The sequence below is a fragment of the Canis aureus genome, chromosome 3, assembly GCF_053574225.1.
Source record: "Canis aureus isolate CA01 chromosome 3, VMU_Caureus_v.1.0, whole genome shotgun sequence".
Taxonomy (NCBI): Eukaryota; Metazoa; Chordata; class Mammalia; order Carnivora; family Canidae; genus Canis; species Canis aureus.
Window position 1 is genome coordinate 18,508,478 of NC_135613.1, and position 19,950 is coordinate 18,528,427.

The 19,950-nt window shown below is 54.8% G+C and overlaps 1 protein-coding gene and 2 long non-coding RNA genes across 6 annotated transcripts in view; 2 read left to right on the forward strand and 1 right to left on the reverse strand.

Annotated features, from left to right (window-relative positions):
* Positions 1-329: 329 nt before the first annotated feature.
* Positions 330-7,334, reverse strand: LOC144310222 (uncharacterized). 3 transcript variants are annotated; one of them, XR_013375925.1, is made up of 6 exons: positions 7,237-7,334; positions 5,560-5,734; positions 4,070-4,111; positions 3,757-3,878; positions 1,432-1,729; positions 330-1,273 (listed from the first exon to the last, which is right to left on the reverse strand). It is a non-coding gene; the product is annotated as an uncharacterized LOC144310222 (long non-coding RNA). The 3 variants fall into 3 exon arrangements; XR_013375924.1 differs by having other exon boundaries at positions 4,016-4,111; XR_013375926.1 differs by having other exon boundaries at positions 1,432-1,733; positions 4,016-4,111.
* The window catches only part of CMIP (c-Maf inducing protein), a 231,038-nt gene continuing 218,079 nt past the window's right edge, over positions 6,992-19,950 (forward strand). Inside the window, exon 1 of the mRNA XM_077890964.1 lies at positions 6,992-7,306. Within this exon, the coding sequence (XP_077747090.1) occupies positions 7,007-7,306 (300 nt within the window). The 5' untranslated portion in view covers positions 6,992-7,006. The remainder of the gene's footprint in view (positions 7,307-19,950) is intronic.
* On the forward strand, positions 16,661-19,255 carry LOC144310221 (uncharacterized). Of its 2 annotated transcripts, XR_013375923.1 has the most exons (5): positions 16,661-17,074; positions 17,423-17,550; positions 17,740-17,825; positions 17,944-18,042; positions 18,551-19,255. It is a non-coding gene; the product is annotated as an uncharacterized LOC144310221 (long non-coding RNA). The 2 variants fall into 2 exon arrangements; XR_013375922.1 differs by having other exon boundaries at positions 16,661-17,550.

Genomic DNA, 19,950 nt, shown 5'->3' on the forward strand with positions numbered 1-19,950 from the left:
TAGTTCCAGGTAAACACTCGATCCTCTGTAATACTTTTTATTAACCTCAGACATAATTATTTAGTGAAAGCGAGGAGAGGAGGGGGAAGAGGATGGTACTTCATGTTCCTTTGGTGCTCAGCTTTGCCCTCTGAAAGCAGAGAAGTTTGGGGGGGTATGTGCAGTAATCATTCAGCTACCCAGTATCACACACTGCTGAAGAGGAAACCTGCTCCCAGCCCCCCACCATGAGCCTAGAAAATAAGCTGACTTCACATCAGCTCAGAAGAGGAGAGGGAGGAGGATGTTCATCAACTTGAGGATGAAAACACGACTCCTCTCCTCAGAGCAGAAGAATAAGCACATTTTATTATTTGATCAGTACATTAAATGCCACCAGGATGGAGTGTGTGTTCCATTATGTTGGTGTCTCATGCCTGTTAAAAATGAGGTTTGGGAATGCTCTCCTGGCTGATGTAATTTTGAGACGGAGTTTTCAGACGAAGCTTCCGGAGAGTTCCCCCAAAAGAAATAGCGCCATGGGTAGGTGTGAAATTGGGACCACTTAAGAACAATTTTCTTGCCTGCTTTTGGTGCTTGGCATTTTATTACAGGCATGGGCTCATGCCATTAAAGAGGCTCCAAAAACACGACTTCAAACAGGTTGCAACTTCTTCTATCCTGTGGGTCCCCGTGTTCCTTGACAGCCTGAGGAAGCCAGCTGTGTCTGCTCCAGCCCCTGGGGAAGTGGCATCTGAGGAGGAACATGGATTGCCTGGGCGTGGACAATATGAGCTCCCGCAGACGGCAGCCCACAGGAGGCCTGGGAAGCAGCAGGTACCGGCTGCAGGGCGGGAAAACATCTTCTTTCAAGCCAGAGGTTCTCAACTGGGGGGTCATTTAGCCTTCTAGGTGACACGAGGCACTGTCTGGAGACATTCTGGTTGTCACAGCCTGTGGCTGCTACTAGTGTGTGTGGGTAGAGGCCAGGGATGCTGCTAAGTACCTCAGGGTGCACAGAACAGCTGCCTGCCAGGAAGGACTGTCCGGCCCCAAACATGACTAGTGCCAAGGCTGGAAACCCTGCAGAGATGCTCTCGTGAGAGTGTGCCAGTCACTGGGCAAGTGGGGAAGGTCTGGACGAGTGGAATAGATGGAAAGCCAGCGCTCGGGGCCGGGTCAGCGCGGTTCTAAACTGACAGTAGCCATGCCAGGTGGCTACCGCGGATCCAGGGCACCTGCTCTGTGCCAGGCTGTGAGCCCAATGCTGATGATCTCATTTAATGTCTACGACCTGGAAAAAGGCTCAGTTAGGACCCCACTTTATAATAAATCAATAAAATATACACAGCTGGGAAAGGGAATGGCAGAGAGCTTTTTTTTCTCCTGGAATACTTTTTTTTTGGGGGGCAGGTGGTTGGAAGGGAGGGGTGTCAGGTTCCCCCCATTCACCTATGAGCCCTGGGAGGGCAGTATCTTGTGTGAGTGGATCTGCAGTACAGAAGTCCTCCTTATCCGTGCTTCGTTACTTGAGATCACCCTCGAGATTACCCTGTCTAGAAGCAGATGATCCTCCTTCTGACATCTTTTCAGAGGATCAACAGTAGGGGCACCTGGGTGGCTCAGCTGGTGGAGCTTCTGCCTTCAGCTCAGGTCATGATTTCAGGGTCCTGGGATCTAGTCCCACGTCAGGCTCTCTGCTGAGTGGAGAGCCTGCTTCTCCCTCTCCTTCTCCATCTGTGCTCTCCCTCTTTCTCAAATAAAATTAAAAAAAAAAAAAAAGTTCAGAAGTAGCCCAACGCTATAGCACATGTCTATGTGATTCACCTCACTTCATCTCATCTCATGTAGGCATTTTATTATCTCTTATTATCACAAAAAGGGTGAGTATGGTACAACAAGCTATTTTGAGAGACCACATTCACATAACTTTTATTACACTATATTGTTATGTTATTATTAGTCATTGTTGTTAATCTCTTACTGTGCCTAATTTTTAAACTTTTATCATTGATATCTGTGTATAGGAAAAAACAGTCCATATAGGGTTTGGTACTATCTGTGTTTTCAGGCATCCACTGGGGATCTTGGAACGTATCCAAGGAGAACTAACTTTATCTAGCAAAGTCCTTGGCACTCTGGAGGCACAACTAGATAGGTGTTTAATGGAATTGAAAGAATGGAGCAGGGCAGTGTGGCCTAGTAGTTTGAATATTGGTATTGATTTTGAACCAGTCAACCAGTAATCACTATGTAGCTCCTCTGGGCTGGACCCTAGAGACACGGGCATTTTGGAGTTGACCCTATACTGGCTCATGAGAGCCGGTTGTTGGTTTCTCAGAAATTTTTCAAGTTGGTTGTCAAACAGCTACTAAACAGGCTTATGTTATATAATGTTACAATTAAATTTTTTATGTATATTTAAATATTTTATTTATTTATTCATGAGAGACACAGAGAGGCAGAGAGAGACACAGGCAGAGGGAGAAGCAGGCTCCCTGCAGGGAGCCTGATGTGGGACCTGATCCCAGGACACCGGGATCACACACTGAGCCAAAGGGAGACGCTCAACCACTGAGCCATCCAGGTGCCCCTAAATTATATTTTTAAAAGGTACTAAACCTCATCATTTCCTAATCATTCTATTATATTTTATTAGTATCTCTGTTCTGAAGGTTATGCCTATTGCAGGGCTCTCCAATTTTTTCTGTTGTAAGGGCCAGATGGTATTTTATGCTTTGCCAGGCACGAGCTGAATCTGGCCCCTCAGCCATGGTTTGCTGGTGTGACCCCTGGGATATTGTGTCTGTATGTGGACATACACTATGATGGGATGGATGCATCTCTTCCCAGCTCCTTGTTCAGTGATGCACTTTGGTAGCTTGAAGACTGCCATGTTGGGAATATTTACACCAGGGAAGTCAAATGCTCTAAATCAGATTCTCGTCTTTCAGTAAGTTGACTGTTAAACGTTTACTAGTAAACCACTGGGCACAGTAATGGGCAAAACTGGAATGAACCCTGCCCTCTTAGAGGGTACAGGGTGTTGGGTTTGTGCACCATTCATGCTGGCGAGGAGAAGAAAGGGGCTATGCAAAGGCTGGTGGGGATCTCCACTGGAGACCACCCCAAGGAAGAGACCACCCAGCTACAGGCATGTCTCCCAGGAGGGGCAGGAGTGATAGAGGAGGGGGCTGAGGTGGACCTCTCCTAGGACTGGCCATCAGCCCCATGTTCTCCTCCCCCACCAGGGACTTTGCTACTTCATCACATTCCTTTGTGGGCAGCCAGCTCTGTCTTTCCCTCTTAGCTCAAGGGGAGACTTCAGGCACCTGGGAGGGGAGATGTGAGCGCATGAGGGCAGTTTATTGCCGTTCACTGCAACCTCAGCTCCTAGAACTGTGCTTGCCACAGAGTGGGCTCTCCACCCATGTGGCCCAGGAAGGGCCTCGCTTGTTCTTTGGAGAGTTTGGGTCTGGTGGCTTTAAGGACCACTAGGGCACATGATCCATCCATGGAAATTTGTTGGGCCTATGTCTCCTACAGAGGTTGGGGAGCTGGGGGGAGCGGTGTTGAGGGGGGCTTCTGATGGAATCTGGCAGTTAGACTCATTGGTTTTTAGGTCAGGAACCTGGGACAGTGGGAGGCAAGGTGCTCTGCAAAGCACCCACCGAGTCCCAACGCTGCCCAGTGTACGGACCCGGTCCTATTGCGTGCACATTCCTAAGCACTGGGGAATAGGTGAGTGTGACTATCAATTGATCAATCACTGCATACTTGTTAAGCCTGATCACGTGCAGGCGCTAAGCTAGCTCTGCCGTGAGCCAGGAACTGCCAGCTTCTGCCTTCATGGAACTCTTCTTGCAGCATCTTGGGGGCTCCGTGTCACTCACTTCAAACTAAAACCAAGAAGTAGTATTTAAAGATGACATCAATTCAACACTTTTCCCCTGAGCACCTGCACAGGGAAACATTACAAAGAAGGAGTGGAGGGAAAGCATGGAATTTTAGGTCAAACGGAATTATGGGTTCACACCTTGGCTGGATTCCCACCAGGTGTCTGATCATCTCTGAGCCTTAACTTCCTCACCTTTAAGAGGGGGATGATAATGATTTGTGTCTTCTGGGCTCCCTGGGGGAGAAAGAACAAACATGAAAGCTCTGGCATGGTACCTGGCACTTGGCATGCTGCTCATTGTTACCGTGATAAGCCTATGTAACGTTTACAAATCAACCACCGAACCCAAGCAGCAGCTGAGGATGTCTGGAATGGTCCTAGAAGAAATCAGGGATTTTTGCTCCCCGGTAAATCTCATCCTGCTGGAGTTTGCCCCCTGGATGGGGAGAGGAGGGTCTGCGGATGTCCCTAAAGTGGACAGCAGCTGCTCTGAGCCATCCTACCCCGTGACTCCACGTTGGCCCCCATCATCTCCCTCCTGGGTACTCTGACAGCCTCCTCACTGACTTCCCTGTCTCCAGGTTGCTCCTCTGCAAACCTTGACCATGTCATGCTGTGGCCAGTGACCTGATGAAGGTGATATCCACAACCCACTCCCTTGTATGGTCCATGTGGCGGCTTTCCACTGCTCTTGGTCTGGTCCCATTTCAGGGCACTCAGCCCCAGGTCACCTTTTAGCCTTCTGCCCTGCAAGCCTGGGGCACTTTGCAAGCCTTGTCAAATGCATGTAGTTTCCTGGACAGGCTGAGTGTTATCCGACTTCTTACCTTTGTATGTGCCATCCCCTCTTCCAGAAGCACCTTTTCCCTTCTTTACCTGATTCCTGAAGACCTCCTGGAGTCAGTACATGTACCCCGGGGCCACAGTATAGCTGGATCAGGTGTCCCCTCTCTTTTCCTGTAGCCTAAGCACAGCGTGGTCATTGCCTTTACATTGTCCTAGACTCAGCCTGATGAGCTAAATGCACCTGGCAAGTTACTCAGCCTCTCTGTACCCTCACCTGCCAGAGGGGATGGTGATGGCACCTAGATTGTGGTTGCTCTGAGCAGGAGCAATTGTATGCATGCAGAGCACTTAACATACAGGAAGAGCTCAATAAAGGGTTGAACAACTGGCCTAACCCCACCCCTTAATGGCCTGGAGGTTTTGGTCACAATCATGCCCTGAAACCACATCTATATCATGAGGTGGGGGTGTGGGCTTGACCCTTTCTTGCTTATTTTCTCAAGGCTGTAAACTTTAGAGTTCGAAGATCAGAATTTGCCAGCAAATGGTGGAGGGTTGACCAATTCCCCATTTTCTCACCTAACTGCCTCCGCAGGGGGCCAGGAGGAGAGAACAGCTCTACCCCTCTCCAGACACAGGCCCTATGTGCCTCCCCACCCCCACTGCAGCCCCGGCCAGGCCCAGGGATCGGATCCTTGCCAGGAGCCCCTCCATCTTGTCTGTTCTTGGGAGAGGGGTGGGGGGTGGGGGTCTAATTCCCCCGACAGGGATGCTGTGGGCCAACTGCCAGCATTCACCGTGCAATTCAATACACACTCACACGCTCACATATTCACTACGGAGGCACCTTCACTTAACAAAAAAGGCAAACATCTGGGGGTTTCAATGGTATTAACTGCAGACGTGTGTGGCTGTGAGAAAGCCTGGCGGGGAAGCTGAGCATTTGCTGGGTGGCTTTAGGTGCCTCTCCCGAAGACAGAAAGGACATGTCCTTGTTGCAGAGTTGGAGGTCCTCGGTGACACCAGGGTGCTTCCAGTAGGGTTCTCTCCCAGCCTCGTGCGGGGCCTGGTCTGAGGGGAGAGGCAAAGAGCTGGCGCTGCTGGCGCAGGCAGAGGACTCCGTTGTGTAGGTCCCTAGCGTGGGGTCAGACTCGCGGGGGGGGGGTGCAGTCTGTCCCTCCCCGGGCCGCCTGGGGACCACAAGGCCCAGGGCCCCGCGGACCTCTGTAAAGAGGCGGGGGGGGTGGGGGGTGGGGGTGGGGGGGCGCTGGCGGGGTCTCGCCGGCTGAGACAGCAGCGGGAGCTCATTGTCCGGATGACTGAGAGGACAGTCTCAGTTGGAGGAACCATCCGTGGCCTTGGCCCCCTGTAGCCAGCCAGGTGGACAGCCTGGGCGTGGAGGGGTGTCGGGGGCCGCGCAGTCCCGCCGCCCGCCCCGGGCTTGCACCTGGCCGCACCTCGGGCCGCCGCGTCCGTGCGTCCCGGGGCGCTGGCCGTCCGGGTCCTGGCCGCCCGGGGAGGGCCGCTCCGCTCCGCACCCGCCGAGCCCCGGCCCCGGCCCCGGCCCCGGCCCCCGCCCCGGCCCCCGCCCGGGCACCCGCGGGGGCGCGGCTGGCCGTGACGTCACGCGCCCCGCCCCCGCGGCCCCCGCCCACCCCCGCGCTCGGGGCGGGGCAGGCCGGGGCCGCGGGGGCTCGTCCGCCGCCGCCCCCTCCCCGGGGGCCGCCCCTCCCGTCGGGCCGCCCTCGGGCCCTCGCGGCCGGGCCCGGCGGCCGACCCCGCCTGCGAGAGGCCGGAGCCGCGGCGGCCGCCGCCGTTGCCGCCATTGACGTCAGAGGGGCGGGCACATGACCCCGCGGGGACCAATCGCGCGGGCGCCGAGCGGCTTCTGCAATCTCTCAACTGAGCCGGCCCCCGCGGCCCCCGCCGCACACTCGCCCGCGGACGGCCGCCCAGACACACGTACTGTACACACGAGCGCGCGGCGGGGCCGAGACACGCCCGCCGCCGCCCCGGCCCCCGCCGCCCCGGCCCCGGCCCCCGCCCCGGCCCCCGCCCCGGCCCCCGCCGCCGCCGCCGCCGCCGCCGCCGCCGCCGCCGCCGCCGCGACCATGCACCCGACGAGCTAGGAGGAAGCGGAGCCGCGAGGAAGCGCCCGCCGCCCGCCGCTCCCCGCCGCCCCCCGCCGCCGCCGCCCTCCGCTGCCCGCCGCCCGCCGCCCCCAGCCCCACGCCCCCCACCTTCCTGGGCGGTGGGGGGGTGCGGGCCGCCGCGCGGGGGCCCCGCCGCCCCGGCAGCCCCGGCCAGCCCCCTCTGCCCGCCCCCGGCCCGGCCCGGCCGGCCATGGATCTGACCAGCAGCGCGGGCGGCGGCGGCGACCCCCGGCAGATCGAGGAGACCAAGCCGCTGCTGGGGGGCGACGTGCCGGCCCCCGAGGGCGCCAAGCCGGGCGCCGTGCCGTGCCGCCGGGCCCTCCTGCTGTGCAACGGGATGAGGTACAAGCTGCTGCAGGAGGGCGACATCCAGGTCTGTGTCATCCGGCACCCGCGGACCTTCCTCAGCAAGATCCTCACCTCGAAATTCCTGAGGCGCTGGGAGCCGCACCACCTAACGCTGGCCGACAACAGCCTGGCGTCCGCCACGGTGAGTCGCCCCGCGCGCCGGCCCCCCGCGCCCCCGGAGCCCCCGCGCCCCCCGCCCGCGCCCCCCGCGCCCCCCGCGCCCCCCGCGCCCCCCGCGCTCGGGGACCCGGACCTCGAACTCTGCACAGCACCCGGCCCGCCGCAGCCCGGGCCCGGGGGGCTCGCCCAAGGCCCGCGGGGCCCGTCTCGACCTGCGCCGGGGGCGGGGGGGGGCACGAAACAAGCCCGCAAATAAAGAAGGAAAACCTAACAACCTCGAAACCCCCAAACCCAGAGGATTTCCAGAAGCCCGTCCCTTTCTGGGCTCCACTGCCTTTTTCCTGCCCAGGCTGGGAGGCAAGACCGGCTGCTTCCCTTTCTGTGAAAAATCTCTTGGGCACGTTGAGAGGCTGGGAGGTGGGGAGGGGAGGGCAGGGGAGGGCAGGGGTCCCGGACCCCCCTCCCCGCCGAGGGGCGGCCAAGTTCTGGAGTGGAAGCTGGCCTGTGGGGCCCGGCTCTCGCATTGTCTGGAGTGTGTGTATACGTGCGCTCTGCTGCCGGGTTTATTTTGTTATTGTTATTGTTTCGAATATATGGCTGGGACTGGGTCCGCTGGATGAGAAGGAGAGAAGTCATCCTGTGTTTCTGAAATCCAGTCTGCAAGGTGGAAGACAGCGGTGGTGGGGTCGCAGGGGATGGGGGGTGGCCGGCAGGAGCCTGAGCAGGATGCTTTGTGTTTTGCAACAAGGACAGTTTAAAGCACCAGCTCTGCTCGGGCCTGAGCCTTGCCGAGGGGATCCCGTCCCCCGGATGGCTGGCAGGTCTTCCCCAGAATGCACACTCCCCCTGGAGTGGCCGTGATCCTGTTTACTAAGCACAGTTGTTGGAGGGGTGGTGGTGGTGGTGGTGGTGGTGGTGGCGGCGGTGGCGGTGGTGGTGGTGGCAGCAGAATCCAATGCCTGCCCACACCTGTGCCAAGAAAACCCAGCCAGGAAACAGGGTGTCGCTTACATGGCATGTCACAAACGTGTAGCGTGTGTAGACATTTCCCCGGGATCCATGTTCCCTTGGCAGTATGTCACAGGCCGTGACATACACTCCAAGGAATGGGGAGGGGGAAAAGTTAGCAGAAGAAGCCCTACTCATTGAAACCACTCCCCCCTACCGAAAGCATTGAAGCACACGAGGACTCTTATTCTGAATTTTGGGTCCGACGTGCTCAGAACACCTATTTTTTTTTTTTTTTTTCTTTCCTGTGGGCAGGTTGGTGCAGTATCTGCAAAGACTTCTTCCTCAGGGAGGATCGCTGGTTGCCGCGAAGCGGTCTGTCCCGGGTTCAGGCTCATACATGTTCTTAAACCCGTCCGGAGCCACAGGCCTTGGCGTTTGGCTTTTCGTTTGATGGAGGGAGAACCTTAGAGAATTCACCAGCACGCAGTGTTTCAGGGAGGAAGCAGTGCCCTCAGTAGTTCCCTGCCTGGGATCAGGAGCCCCCAGTTCTGGCTTCAGAATTTTCCCCTGCTTTGGGGAGAGGGGTGCGTTGTTGTTTTTCTGGCCACCACCACCCTTCTCCCCCCAACATGAAGGGGAGCTGGGAGAGGGAGGAAGTTGTTGAGAGGCACAGGGACCCTCCATGGGAGAAGCCCCGAGTGTGCGCTGCTGCTGTTGCTGCTGCTGGCTGTGGTCTGGGGGAAGCCAGCCTTGGAGCCCCCCCCCCCCCCGCCCCCAACTTACTCTGATTGCTCAAGAGGTATATAGGAGAGAGAGAGGAAGAGAACAGAGACTGAGGCTGGCCACTGGTTTCTTAAGCAGCGAGAGGCCCCGGCACCACCTTCACCCACTGAGGTGGGTGGCACCTTCATGGCTTGGGCCTCTCTGGAGAGGAGCTGTGATTTTCAGGACGGGGGACTGAGGGCCATCCGTGGAGCAGATTTGTCTCAGCAGAACCCTGTTCTGGTGTTGGAAATGTGGAAGGAGGAGCTATGAGCAAGTGTCCAGTGGGCTGGCAAATCTGCCTTCCTCTGCCTGTGGCCACCAACCCCTCTGAGCAGGGGGTGTCCTTGGATTTTGCGATAGTGGGCTCCCCCGGGGGCACAGGTGCTCTCTGTGCCAGCCCCTGTGAGTGTGGAGGGGGTTGCTGAGGGCAGTCCCGGCTGTGGCGGTGGCCTCCAGGGCAGAGGTGGGGTTGGAACTGCACCAGGGCCCTTGTCCCATCATGAGACACCTGGTTGGTGTCCAGGCTCTGGGGAAGCAAAGCAGCCCCTGAAGGGCTTCCCTGAGGCCTGGGCATTATGTAATCTGTCTGCATTTTATACTGTGGCCCAAGCACACTGTTGAGAAATATTAGCCCAAATGAAACAAAGGTGAATTTGAGTGTAGTTCACTACAACAGAAGCCCTGGGCAGCCCAGTGGCTTTGCAGAGTCCCCTGGCCCAGCCTCAAGCTGCCGATAGATCCGGTATGTTCCTTATCAGGCCTTATCGTTCCATGAAATGTACATCATCCATGTATTAACCCGTCTGCACAGCCCAGCTCAGAACCATCTGGTAATTATCTAGTTAATTGTGTGGGCTTCGGGAACAAGGCTCAGAGTGATTGATCTGGATTCAAACCGATAAACAAACCAAATACACTCCTGCCCAAACCATCTTTGGAGTCTGTCTACACTGATCCAATTAACTGGATCGTTGTCAGAGATAAAGGCTTCCAGGACCACAGCTGCATCAGGCTAGGGTGCAAGCACATGGGGAGCTCCCAGCCCGCCCCGGTAGGCTGCTCCAGCTGGGTACACCCTCCCAGGTGGACCTCAGTTGATTCCCCGCTGGGGGGATGGGCTCCGTCTGGGGCCTTTGGGGGCTGGCCTCGTAGCCCCCTGGCCTGGCCGTAAACTTTGGCCTCTGTGGGGTCAGGTTGGAGCTTGCCCCTGTGCCAGTCTCCCGGGCCAGTTACTGATTAAATCCTTGCAGAGCCAGCAGAGTGCCTGACGCGGCCTGTGACAGCGCTGGGCCTGATGCACTCTGCTCGAGACTTTGGATCCCCAGTGCTCATAAACAAAGAAGGAAACACAAAGGCTACAGTGACCTGGCTGACACGTGAGGGGTGATGGGGAGGCGTCGGCCTCCTCCCCGGGGTACACACGACCACACCTGCAGGCCTGCCCAGACCACGGCCTAGACGTGGTGCCTCATTCCCCTTTTGCATCCAGACTTCTCATTCCCCCAGCCTCCTTGGGCTTTTCGTGGCTGCTGACTGTAGTGTGGGTTGTAGCCAAGGGCCAGGAGTTCTGCAGAAGCAGCCGAGTCCCCAAGACCAGAATCCATTTTGCTGTTCTCATGTGTGGGTTGAATTTGATCACCTGCTAGACATGTTTGTCCGCTGGAAGAGGGCTTTTGTCTGCGTGCTTTGTTTCTCTGCACCGAAGAAGCACAAATAAGCTGCCTACCTTTTCTTTCACCTTATTTTATTACATGCAGCACATGGCAGCTCAGAATGGTGGGTCCAGCCCGAAAAGTCGTTTATTCCTTGACCAAACAGGTCGGGGACTGGAGCTCAGGTGACAGTGGCCTTCTTTCTTTTCAAGCCTTAATTCCTCAGTGACTTGTTTTTAAATTTTCTCCATGCTGCAGCCCCGATTGCAATGTTTCTGGGCTTTTTATCATGGTGAGGAAAAGCGAAGTCGCCTCAGTCCTTGTCGGTCTCTAGAGTCGGATGTTCTCTCGGGGACAGCAACCTTCTGAACCTGGAGGATTTTGTTAACTAAGCACCTGCTGGGTGTTCAGTGCTGAATGGAGAGCCCATCCCCACAGTGTGGTTCCCGCCTGAGAATTAAAGTCTGTGTCCTCCAGGGTAGTCACAGGTCCCACGGGGACATGTCTGCGTGTGCATGCGCACGCGTGTTCGGTTTTTTTCCACTTTGTCACTTGCCCCACTCCTTTCTGTCCATCCTTCCCGCCTTTGGCTTATTTGATGTTTTCTGTGGCAGTGAGTAAACAGAAATAATTTTTTTTTTTTCTTGCAGTACCATTTGTCATAAGATTTTGGAGTCTATCAAGTTTGTTTCCCGGGTAACATGTCTGATTGGAGCAGTGGAGGGGTGGGGCCGGAGACAGAGAGGAGGAAAAAAAATCTAAATTCTCCGTAAACAGCAAACATGTTCTGCCTTTCTCAGGTTATAATAAATAAATGCATTTTAAGGAGGGAGTAAGTTTTGATGCTGCCATTTGCCTAGTACATGTGGAGGTGCTCTCTCTGGCCATGAGCAAAATCGTGCCAGTCCAGGTGGACGGTTTCATGGCGTGTGGCTGGGCTTTGCTGCCAAACTGGCGATGGAGACAGGCGTGTGCTACTGGCTTGGGCTCCTTGGCCTACAAGTGGTTTCTGGCTTGGCACTTCCTGCTCCTGCACCCGCCGACTCTCCTGGCAGTGGGAGAGGGCATTAGGGTAGCCTGGCGGTGTGTTGTCCTGAGACCCCAAGCTGTCTCACGGTTCCTTATGGCCAGCCTTGGGGAACCAGGGTGGCTTCTTCTCCAGGCCGGCCAGGCTTAGACCACGTGGATGGCACCCTCGTGGTGTTTTGGTGGAATAGACATTTGAGGTGGTTGAATTATGCCTTCGATTAAAGGATTAAATGAGATTAAGTGAGGCAATGTGATATGGTTTAGGGCGTCCCCACCAAGGGGCAGAACCAGCCTGGGCTTTGCTGTCACATGGAGCTGGGTCTTAATTCTGAGGTTGTGATTTCCTGGCTGTGTGACTTTTATTTAGCACGTTGCTTTCCCTTGGTGGGCCTTGCTTTCTTTCCATCTGGGGGATGGTGGAATCCTACCTCATTTGTAGAGTTTCTGTAAGTTTTGGAGATTATTCAGAGTCCTACCTAGTAGGACAGCCAGCATAGGGTAGGAATGTGAGCAGGGGCCAATATTCCAATTTGCGTTTTCTTAATTGCCCCAAGAGAGCTTCTTGAAATTCTGCACAAGTAGAAAGGACTGTTGCTATTTAAAAGTGGGCAGTCTCCAGAGAAAAGTCTCCTTCGATGAGCAGTGCGCTTGGGAAAGTTAGGGGTACTTAGCAGATCTGGTGTATTTGAAGGCATTGAGATTGTTGAAAGCAATTTAAGGAAGGCTCCTCAGGAACGCAGTCTAGTTTCTTTAAAAAAACAAAACAAAACACCCCACAAAGCTCTCTTTTTTTAATTGCAACAATAATGTGCGCATCAAATGCAGATGGTACAAGGCATATCAGGAAAAAACGAGTTTTCAGGCCCCCCTAGTCCCCTGGTTCGCCTCTTTGTAGGCTCACCCTGTTCCTCATTTCTTATGTATCCTTGCTGATCATTCTGGGCGTTTACATACCGTTGTAGGCTGTGATTGGTCACTGGACAGCATTTTTTGGAGATGATTACAGATCTGTGCATGCACAGCTGCCTGATTCTTTGTCACGGTTGTGTAGTGCTCTGTTGTTGAAGTGCGACATGATGCTGGTAGACCATCTTCTGTTGTTGGACATTGAGGATAGACCCAATTTTTTGCCGTTTGAAACAAGACACTTGCCATTTTTATTCAGTGGAGTTGTTCCCGTTTTGATTTTTTGGATGTGTTTTGCTTCTTTGGTGGGTGTTCAAATATTTAGTCCCAGAAATCTTTGCAAGGAGGAGCTGACTTTCCCTCAGAGGGGGAAAGGGAGTGTTGCCTGGGGTCATTGCTGCCTACAGCCCTACTTCCATCTGGCTTCAAGTCACCAGCCACGAGCCACGGTGTAGAGACCTGGCCCCCGCCCCTCACCACAGGTGAGGGGGGTGCTCTGAGCAGTCACGCTGACCTATGGCTCGAGGACAAGAGTCTGTGTGGCCCAGGCTGGCTGTTTCCTGCTCCACCTGAGAGCATCGTGTCTATCCCTAGACTTCCTGCTTCCCCAGGATGGGAGCCAGGCTGCCCGCCCCGTGGTAGAGAAAGGGAGGAAGTGAGAATGTCTCTTCCCCACTCCTGGCCCTGGTGACAAAGCACCCAGTGAGTTCAACGGGGCGCCGAGGGAGGCGGTGCACCATTTGAAAGGAAGCTTTGCTGACATCAGCAGAGCCATAACCGAAGGGTGATGAGGCCTGTGTGTGTGTGTGTATGTGTGTGTGTGTGTGTGTGTGGTGTCCCTGTGTACTGAGGCAAAGGAGATCTCTGAGGAAACATTTCTGGTGCAGACATTGGTGCCTGTGTTCAGTGGCCAGTTATACCTGCCACGTGCAGGTGTGTCAGTGTTGGGCTGTGCAGGGTGGTAGCTGCAGGGGAGCAGCCAGACCCAGTGGAGTGGTCAGACAGATGAGCTGGAGTCCCCACCCTGCAGCTTCCTAGCTGGGAGGTGACCCGCCTAACAGTCTGTATTTACCTGAAAAATTCAGATTGTGGGGATTTCCTTTTAGCCTTGATGTCTGTGAGGTTAAGTGAGGTAAGTCATGATAGTTCATTCACACATTTATTCAACAAAGTGCTCTAGGCACTTTGAAGAAAACAAGACCCTGCCCTCTAGAACTGCCTGTTGGTGGGATGGATGAAGATAATAAACCACTAAACAAGGAGATACAAAATTTGGCTGGTGGTAACAGAGGTCCTAGGGGAAACAAAGCAGGCAGGTAGATTGGGGGTTCAGAGCCTGGGGACTGGCATCCTTGCTGCTTTGCACATGGCAGTCAGGGAAGTGGGTGAGAGCATCCCAGGCAGAGAGAGTGGCAAGTGCAAAGGCCCTGAGGCTGGATCATACTTAGAAATCACCTAGTAAAGTGGCTGGCATTTAGTAAATGCTGTGCAATTGTTATTACCCCTGTTTTCTAGGAGCTGTTATCATCTATTCAAAATATTTATGAACACCCAGAATCTAGTGTTAGGTGTTAGGCATACAGGGAGCTCCCCACCCCATGGAACTTTCATTTTAGTGCTTCTGGGGTGTGTGTGTGTGTGTGTGTGTGTGTGTGTGTGTGTGTTAGTTAGCCCAGCTCCCTCTCAAAAGCGAATAGCTTTGGAGCAGTGCTGTCAGAGACTCTTAAATTATAAAACAAAACTTAAAAGCCAGCTGCCTTTGTCCATTTTGAGTTACAAAGGTCCGAGGACCTAGAGCATGTGAATTATTGAATTTGCCTCTGGCATTTTGGTGGGGATCGGGGGAAGTGGTGAAGGGAAGTATGTTGCCCAGAGACCCTTACAAATGACTCAGCAGCAAGACCGGGATTCACACCCAGGACTCCTGCCTCCCAGCACCTTCCAGTGCCTTCTAGAACCTTCCTGTGCCTTCAGTCTTCCTTTTTTTTTGCTTTCCTGCTGTTTTCAAGCTGCTATCAGAAATGATATCAAGAAAGCATATAAGCAGATTAGGCTGAGTAAACTCCCTTTGGAGGGAAGCAGAAGAGCTGGATTCTCCAGTCCCTGGGCTGGTTGGGTCTAGCTCAGGTGGGGTCATCAGGAGAGGGAAGATAACACTGGAACTTATGGTTGTTTTCCAGGTGTCTTGAGCCAGTCCCAAGCTCTTAAAGGCCCGGAAAAGCTGCAGACAGGAGGTACAATCTGGAGAAACTCAGGCCCAGCCTGCCTGGCCCCTCTTTGGCTCACTGTCTGGGCCAGGTGGATGTGATCAGTGGCACATGCTAGCGTGAGGCTCCAAGGGCCAGTGGAGCCATCCGTGTGAATGGGGCTGGGCATCAGTCGGGGTAGGTTCACTCTCTGCTGTAACAACCAGCCCCCAAATCTGGGTGGCTTCACGCAGCATGGCTTATTTCTTGTTCTCATCAGTCTGGTGGGGGATTCTGGCCTACTCGGCACCTGGCTACTTCTTGTGGTGTCACTGGCTGCCCTCGGGGGCCTCACGGAATGGGTGATGGGGAGAGGGTGAGAGTCCCAGGCTGAGCTGTTGGTAGGTTTGGCCACTCTGCAGCTCACACCTCTCATATGACAGCCGTTGAGCTCAGGGAAGCTGGGTTCTGGAGAAAGGAGGCCGTGGAATGATGAGGACTCCCCCCAGAATTGCTGGGATGCCACAAAGGTCTGGAGGTCTTGCTTCTCTGGAAAGGAAATGCAAATGCCATGAGCTCTTCTTGTTCCTGGTTTGAGCTTAGTGGTGGGTCAGGAAGTTTGCAGTCTTCTCTCTGGTAGAGAATAAAATAGGCTAAGCAAATGTATTGCAAAGAATGGAGCAGTGCAGTCATGGTTACAGTAACATTTATTGACTGCCTACTGTGTGCAAAGAGTTGAGCGAAGAAGCAAAGGCAGGTGTGTGCCCCCAGCGTGGGTGTGCATGTCCGTGAATCTATGCACATCCAGCGGATATATATATAAAATTATTTCAGACTCTTGCAGAAACATCTTAGTTAAGAATCAGTGGGCTTATCAGTTTAGTGTTTGCTGGTGTTTGGCAGACATTCCTTTGTGAATTTGTCAAGTGAGTTCAGGGAACTGGTGTTGGGAAGTGAATGCCAAGTATTTGTAGAGTAAGCACCAGGCACTAAGTTTGTGAGTCGAGTACCAGACACTGTGTGTGCAGAGGGAGTCTCCCGGGTACTGCGTTTGCCAGTGAGTGCTCCCTGGTACTGTGCTTACAAAGTGAGTGCTCCCAGGGACGGCACTTACAGAGTCAGATCTCGTCTTCGGTCCCCAGGGCTCACTTACACTGGGGTACACTACAAACTTTGATGCACTAGAAGTCAGAGAGGTCTGTGTCTTGTCTTGCTATTTGGAGGGAGGAGGAAGTGCCGTCAAAAGGGCAGGTGTTTTCAGGAAGGACTTTGCAGGAGAGACACTTCTAGACAGACCCAGGATTGAGACGGGCAGAGATGGGGGTGGGGGCCAAGGCTGGGAACCGACAAGGGGAGAGGTAAGCAAGGAGGGCGAGGCCAGACCCCCTGGGGCACATTCTGGGTGGCCTGTGTCATTCTCCCTGAGCAGCGTGCACCACTGGAGAGTAGGAGACTGAAGTGGAGACGGGATCACTTTACAGAGTGGGAGCCACAGGTCAGGGCGAGGTTGGTGCTGGATTCACCAGGGCATGGTCAGGCCAAGAGCGCCCTGGTCACATTGCAGAGAGACAGGAGACTGGCTGCCAGCTGGGAGTCTGGGATCGCCCCCAGTGGAAGCTTTGTGAGTGCAGGGATCTGAGTCACCCGGGCCAGGTGTCTGTCACAATAGTGACCATGGTGGCAAGAACTTGTGAGTGTTCCTTTTGCCAGGTGCTGTGCCAGGTGGTGACATCGGTGATCCCTGTGCAGCCCAATGACATACCGTTTCTCTGTCCAGTTTACAGATGGGGACATTGAGGCCTGGCTTCTCAGCAAATATTCTTTGGCTAGATGAGCAGATGAGCGAGTGAAGGAGCGAGGGAATGACTTTGCTCATAGTTGGTTGGTTCTTCTTTATTGGAAGGGGAGAGGGAAGAGCTGTGCTTAGACTTCCACCCTCCACCCCTGTGACCCTGTGTGTCTCTGGCCCTCTGCGTGACAGGCATATCACACTTACACTGCTCTCCCCTCCAGGACTGCCGAGGCAGACGAGATGGTGTGTGCAGTGGACCTATGTGGCACATGGTGTGCACAGCCAGCCTCAGGGGTGGACACAGGCCCAAGGGTTCCTGGCCTGCTGCCTTACCCGTGAGGCTGCCAGGCTCAGCTGGCCAGCCGGGAGCTCCTGATGGGCTTCCATCAGAGGCCTTTGATACTTTCTAAGCCCTGGACCTGAAACCTCCCCTGTCAGCTTTAGCTCCCAAGGCTACCCTTCTGGAACCTTCCCTCCAGCCCCAGCCTGGTCCTGGGGTTCTTAGGAAGGTAGCACTGTCAGGCTGAGGCCTGGGGCAGGAGTGGTGGTTTGCTTTGGATCTGCAGTGGGGTCTAGGGCTGGCGGGCTATGAGGTGGTGGGGCAGGGCTGCCCCTTTGGAAAGGGGAACAGTGACTTGGCTGACATCCATCTCTTGCTCTGGTTGATTCATGTGTCATGGCCCTGTGACTGAGGCTTGCTTTGAGAGTGGGGAAGCTGAAAGCACTTAAACTGTCCTTGTGTTCTGGTGGCTGCTAGGCTTGGGGACCCAAGCAGGGTCAGTCTGTGGTATCCGATGGATGCAGAGTCCCACATGCAGAGTCCCTTGGATGTATTTGTGCATTTATGCTCACATCAGCCTCCGGGGTTCCTGTTTATACATGGAAACTGAAGCTCTGAGAGTCTCAGGCTATACATCTGGAACCCAGACAACCTACATTCAGAGCTGAAGACCTTCCCCACGTGCTGCCATGCCTCCTGGGCAGGGTGAGCTTGTTTAATCTTCATGATGCCCCTGTGAGGTGTTGCTCCTGTTTCCCCTGTTTTACAGATGAGCATACTGAGGCCCAGGGAGATGATATCACTAGTTACACAGCTAGTAATAGTTGGAGCCGGGATTTGAACCCAGGCTGTCTGGCTCCAGAGTGTAAGTAACTGTGGGTATCCTGGGAGCAGGGCTGAAGAGCAACGGTGAGAAAGACCCAGAGCGGCCAGGCTGGGGTTCCACGCTGAGAGGAGGGCCTTGCAGTGGTGGAGTAGAGGTGTGTGTTTGGGGACAGCACAGTGTTTCTTCGCCCTGGGGGGGTGCAGCCATCTCCTGCAGGCCTGTCTGTGGGAGAGCCCAGGTGGACATTCTCACATGCCCCATCCCAATCTCAGGATGGTGGACTGAGCCCTGGGGAGTCTTACTTTCCTAGCCTGAGATGGCCTGGCCTTGAGGAGGTGTCCATCAGAGCTGGCTGTGATGACCTGACTACGGTGAGCGTGAAGTCCAGGGTCCACTGGGAGTGCACGTCCTGCCCTGCCCTGCCTGCTATCCGGCTCCACTACCTGTACCTCGGAGCTCTGGCACAGCACCTCTTCTCTCTGCCTCGGTGGAGGCCAGCAGCCCCTGGAGTCTTCCCTGACCCCCCAGTGAGGGCTCCCTTTCCCAGCCTGATGCCCCTTGCCTCTTTGCCTATCAGCCTTCTCTACTGGCTGTTCATGTTTGCACTTGTAAAATGAAAACAATCACTCAGGGATGATGATCTTATAGAACAAAGAAGCAAAATTTCTCCCCATGATCCCAGCCTCCCAGAAGTCATGCATATGAACATTTGAGGGGAGGTTGGCCTCTGTGCTTTTCCTAGATGAGTATGTAAGGCACCCATGAGATCCTTTGCACAGCAAGCAGGGATTAGGTCTTGTTCGTAAAGACTAAGTCATTAGGACCATTATCTCTAAGTGTTTCAACTTTGTGCCTATTTTTTTTTTTTTTTTATGATAGGCACACAGTGAGAGAGAGAGAGAGGCAGAGACACAGGCAGAGGGAGAAGCAGGCTCCATGCACCGGGAGCCCGACATGGGATTCGATCCCGGGTCTCCAGGATCGCGCCCTGGGCCAAAGGCAGGCGCCAAACCGCTGCGCCACCCAGGGATCCCAACTTTGTGCCTATTGATATCAGGGCCCAGATCATTCTTTGTGGAGCGGCCATCCTGGGCATTTCAGGATGTAGAGCATCTCAGGCCTCAAACCACTAGATGCTCCTCATAGTTGTAATGGCCAAACATTGCCCCGTGTCCCCTGGGGGCACCAGTCCTGGTTGAAACCCCAGTTAGCTCATTTAATATCCTACCCACCCTGAGGGGCTCTGTTTGACAGAGTAAGCCCTGGCTGTGCGCTGGCCCGTGGCAGAGCTGGGAGCTGGTCACCTGGATCCACCAGAACCCAGCACAGAGGGAGTAAGGAGAACTTTGTGGGGGCTGCAGGAGCCCAGATGCCTGTGTCTGGCCTGGCATGGGGCCAAGTAGCAGGGCTCTCCAGCAGGGACCCTGGAAGGAAATCCCGCTGGCCAGACCATTAGCAGGCTTCCCACCCCTTTGATCCCTAGATCGGCCCCCCTGCTGTGCCTGCCTTGATGACTCAGGACTTCAGAGATCTGGGTTGTTGAAAGGAGAATTGCATCATGCCAATAAAATAAAGAAAGAAAAATTAGCATTAGAAAGTTTTGGTGTGAGGAAAATGAAGCAGCCTGTCAGAAGTAAAGCGTTTTTTTTTGGGGGGGGGGGCGGGAATGTGGCGAGGAGAGAGAGAGGGCTGGTGGGGAGGCTACCTGGCTACAGCGCTCTTCTAAGAAGGCCTCCTTCTGCTTGACTGAAGCCCCACCCAGGGCCATGCATTGGGTCTGTCTGCCTTTTGGAGCTAGTTGAACCACACCACCAGAAAAGATATAAAAAAGATGCTCTTACACCAGGAGGTGTATGTGTGGGTCCTGCCAGCAGGTGCACTGCAGGAGTGAGGGGCTTAGGTTAGGGCTTAGGTTAGGTGTTGCTCTCTTCTAATGCCCTGGTGGTAAGCAGGGCCCCCTCTGGGCCAGGAGAGCCAAGCCCTGGCTGGATCTCAGCCCTCATCCAGCCCCGGCATGCCCTCGTCCACGTTCAGGGCAGCCTTGCTTGAAGGAATCTATGTTGAGGATTGGGGAGCAGCACACACCCTACCCCCCCTATGGAACCCGTGGTGGAGATGGAGACGCTAAAGACCCTGTCTCCCCAGGTCGGTCCCCAACAGGGCCCTCACTGTCATCAAGTAACGTAGTTGCAAGTGCTGGCCACTGTTGTTGGATTCAGACGCTTGATATTAGGGCCTGTGGCCAAGGGCATGGTCCAGTTCTGTTTCCACATCTATAA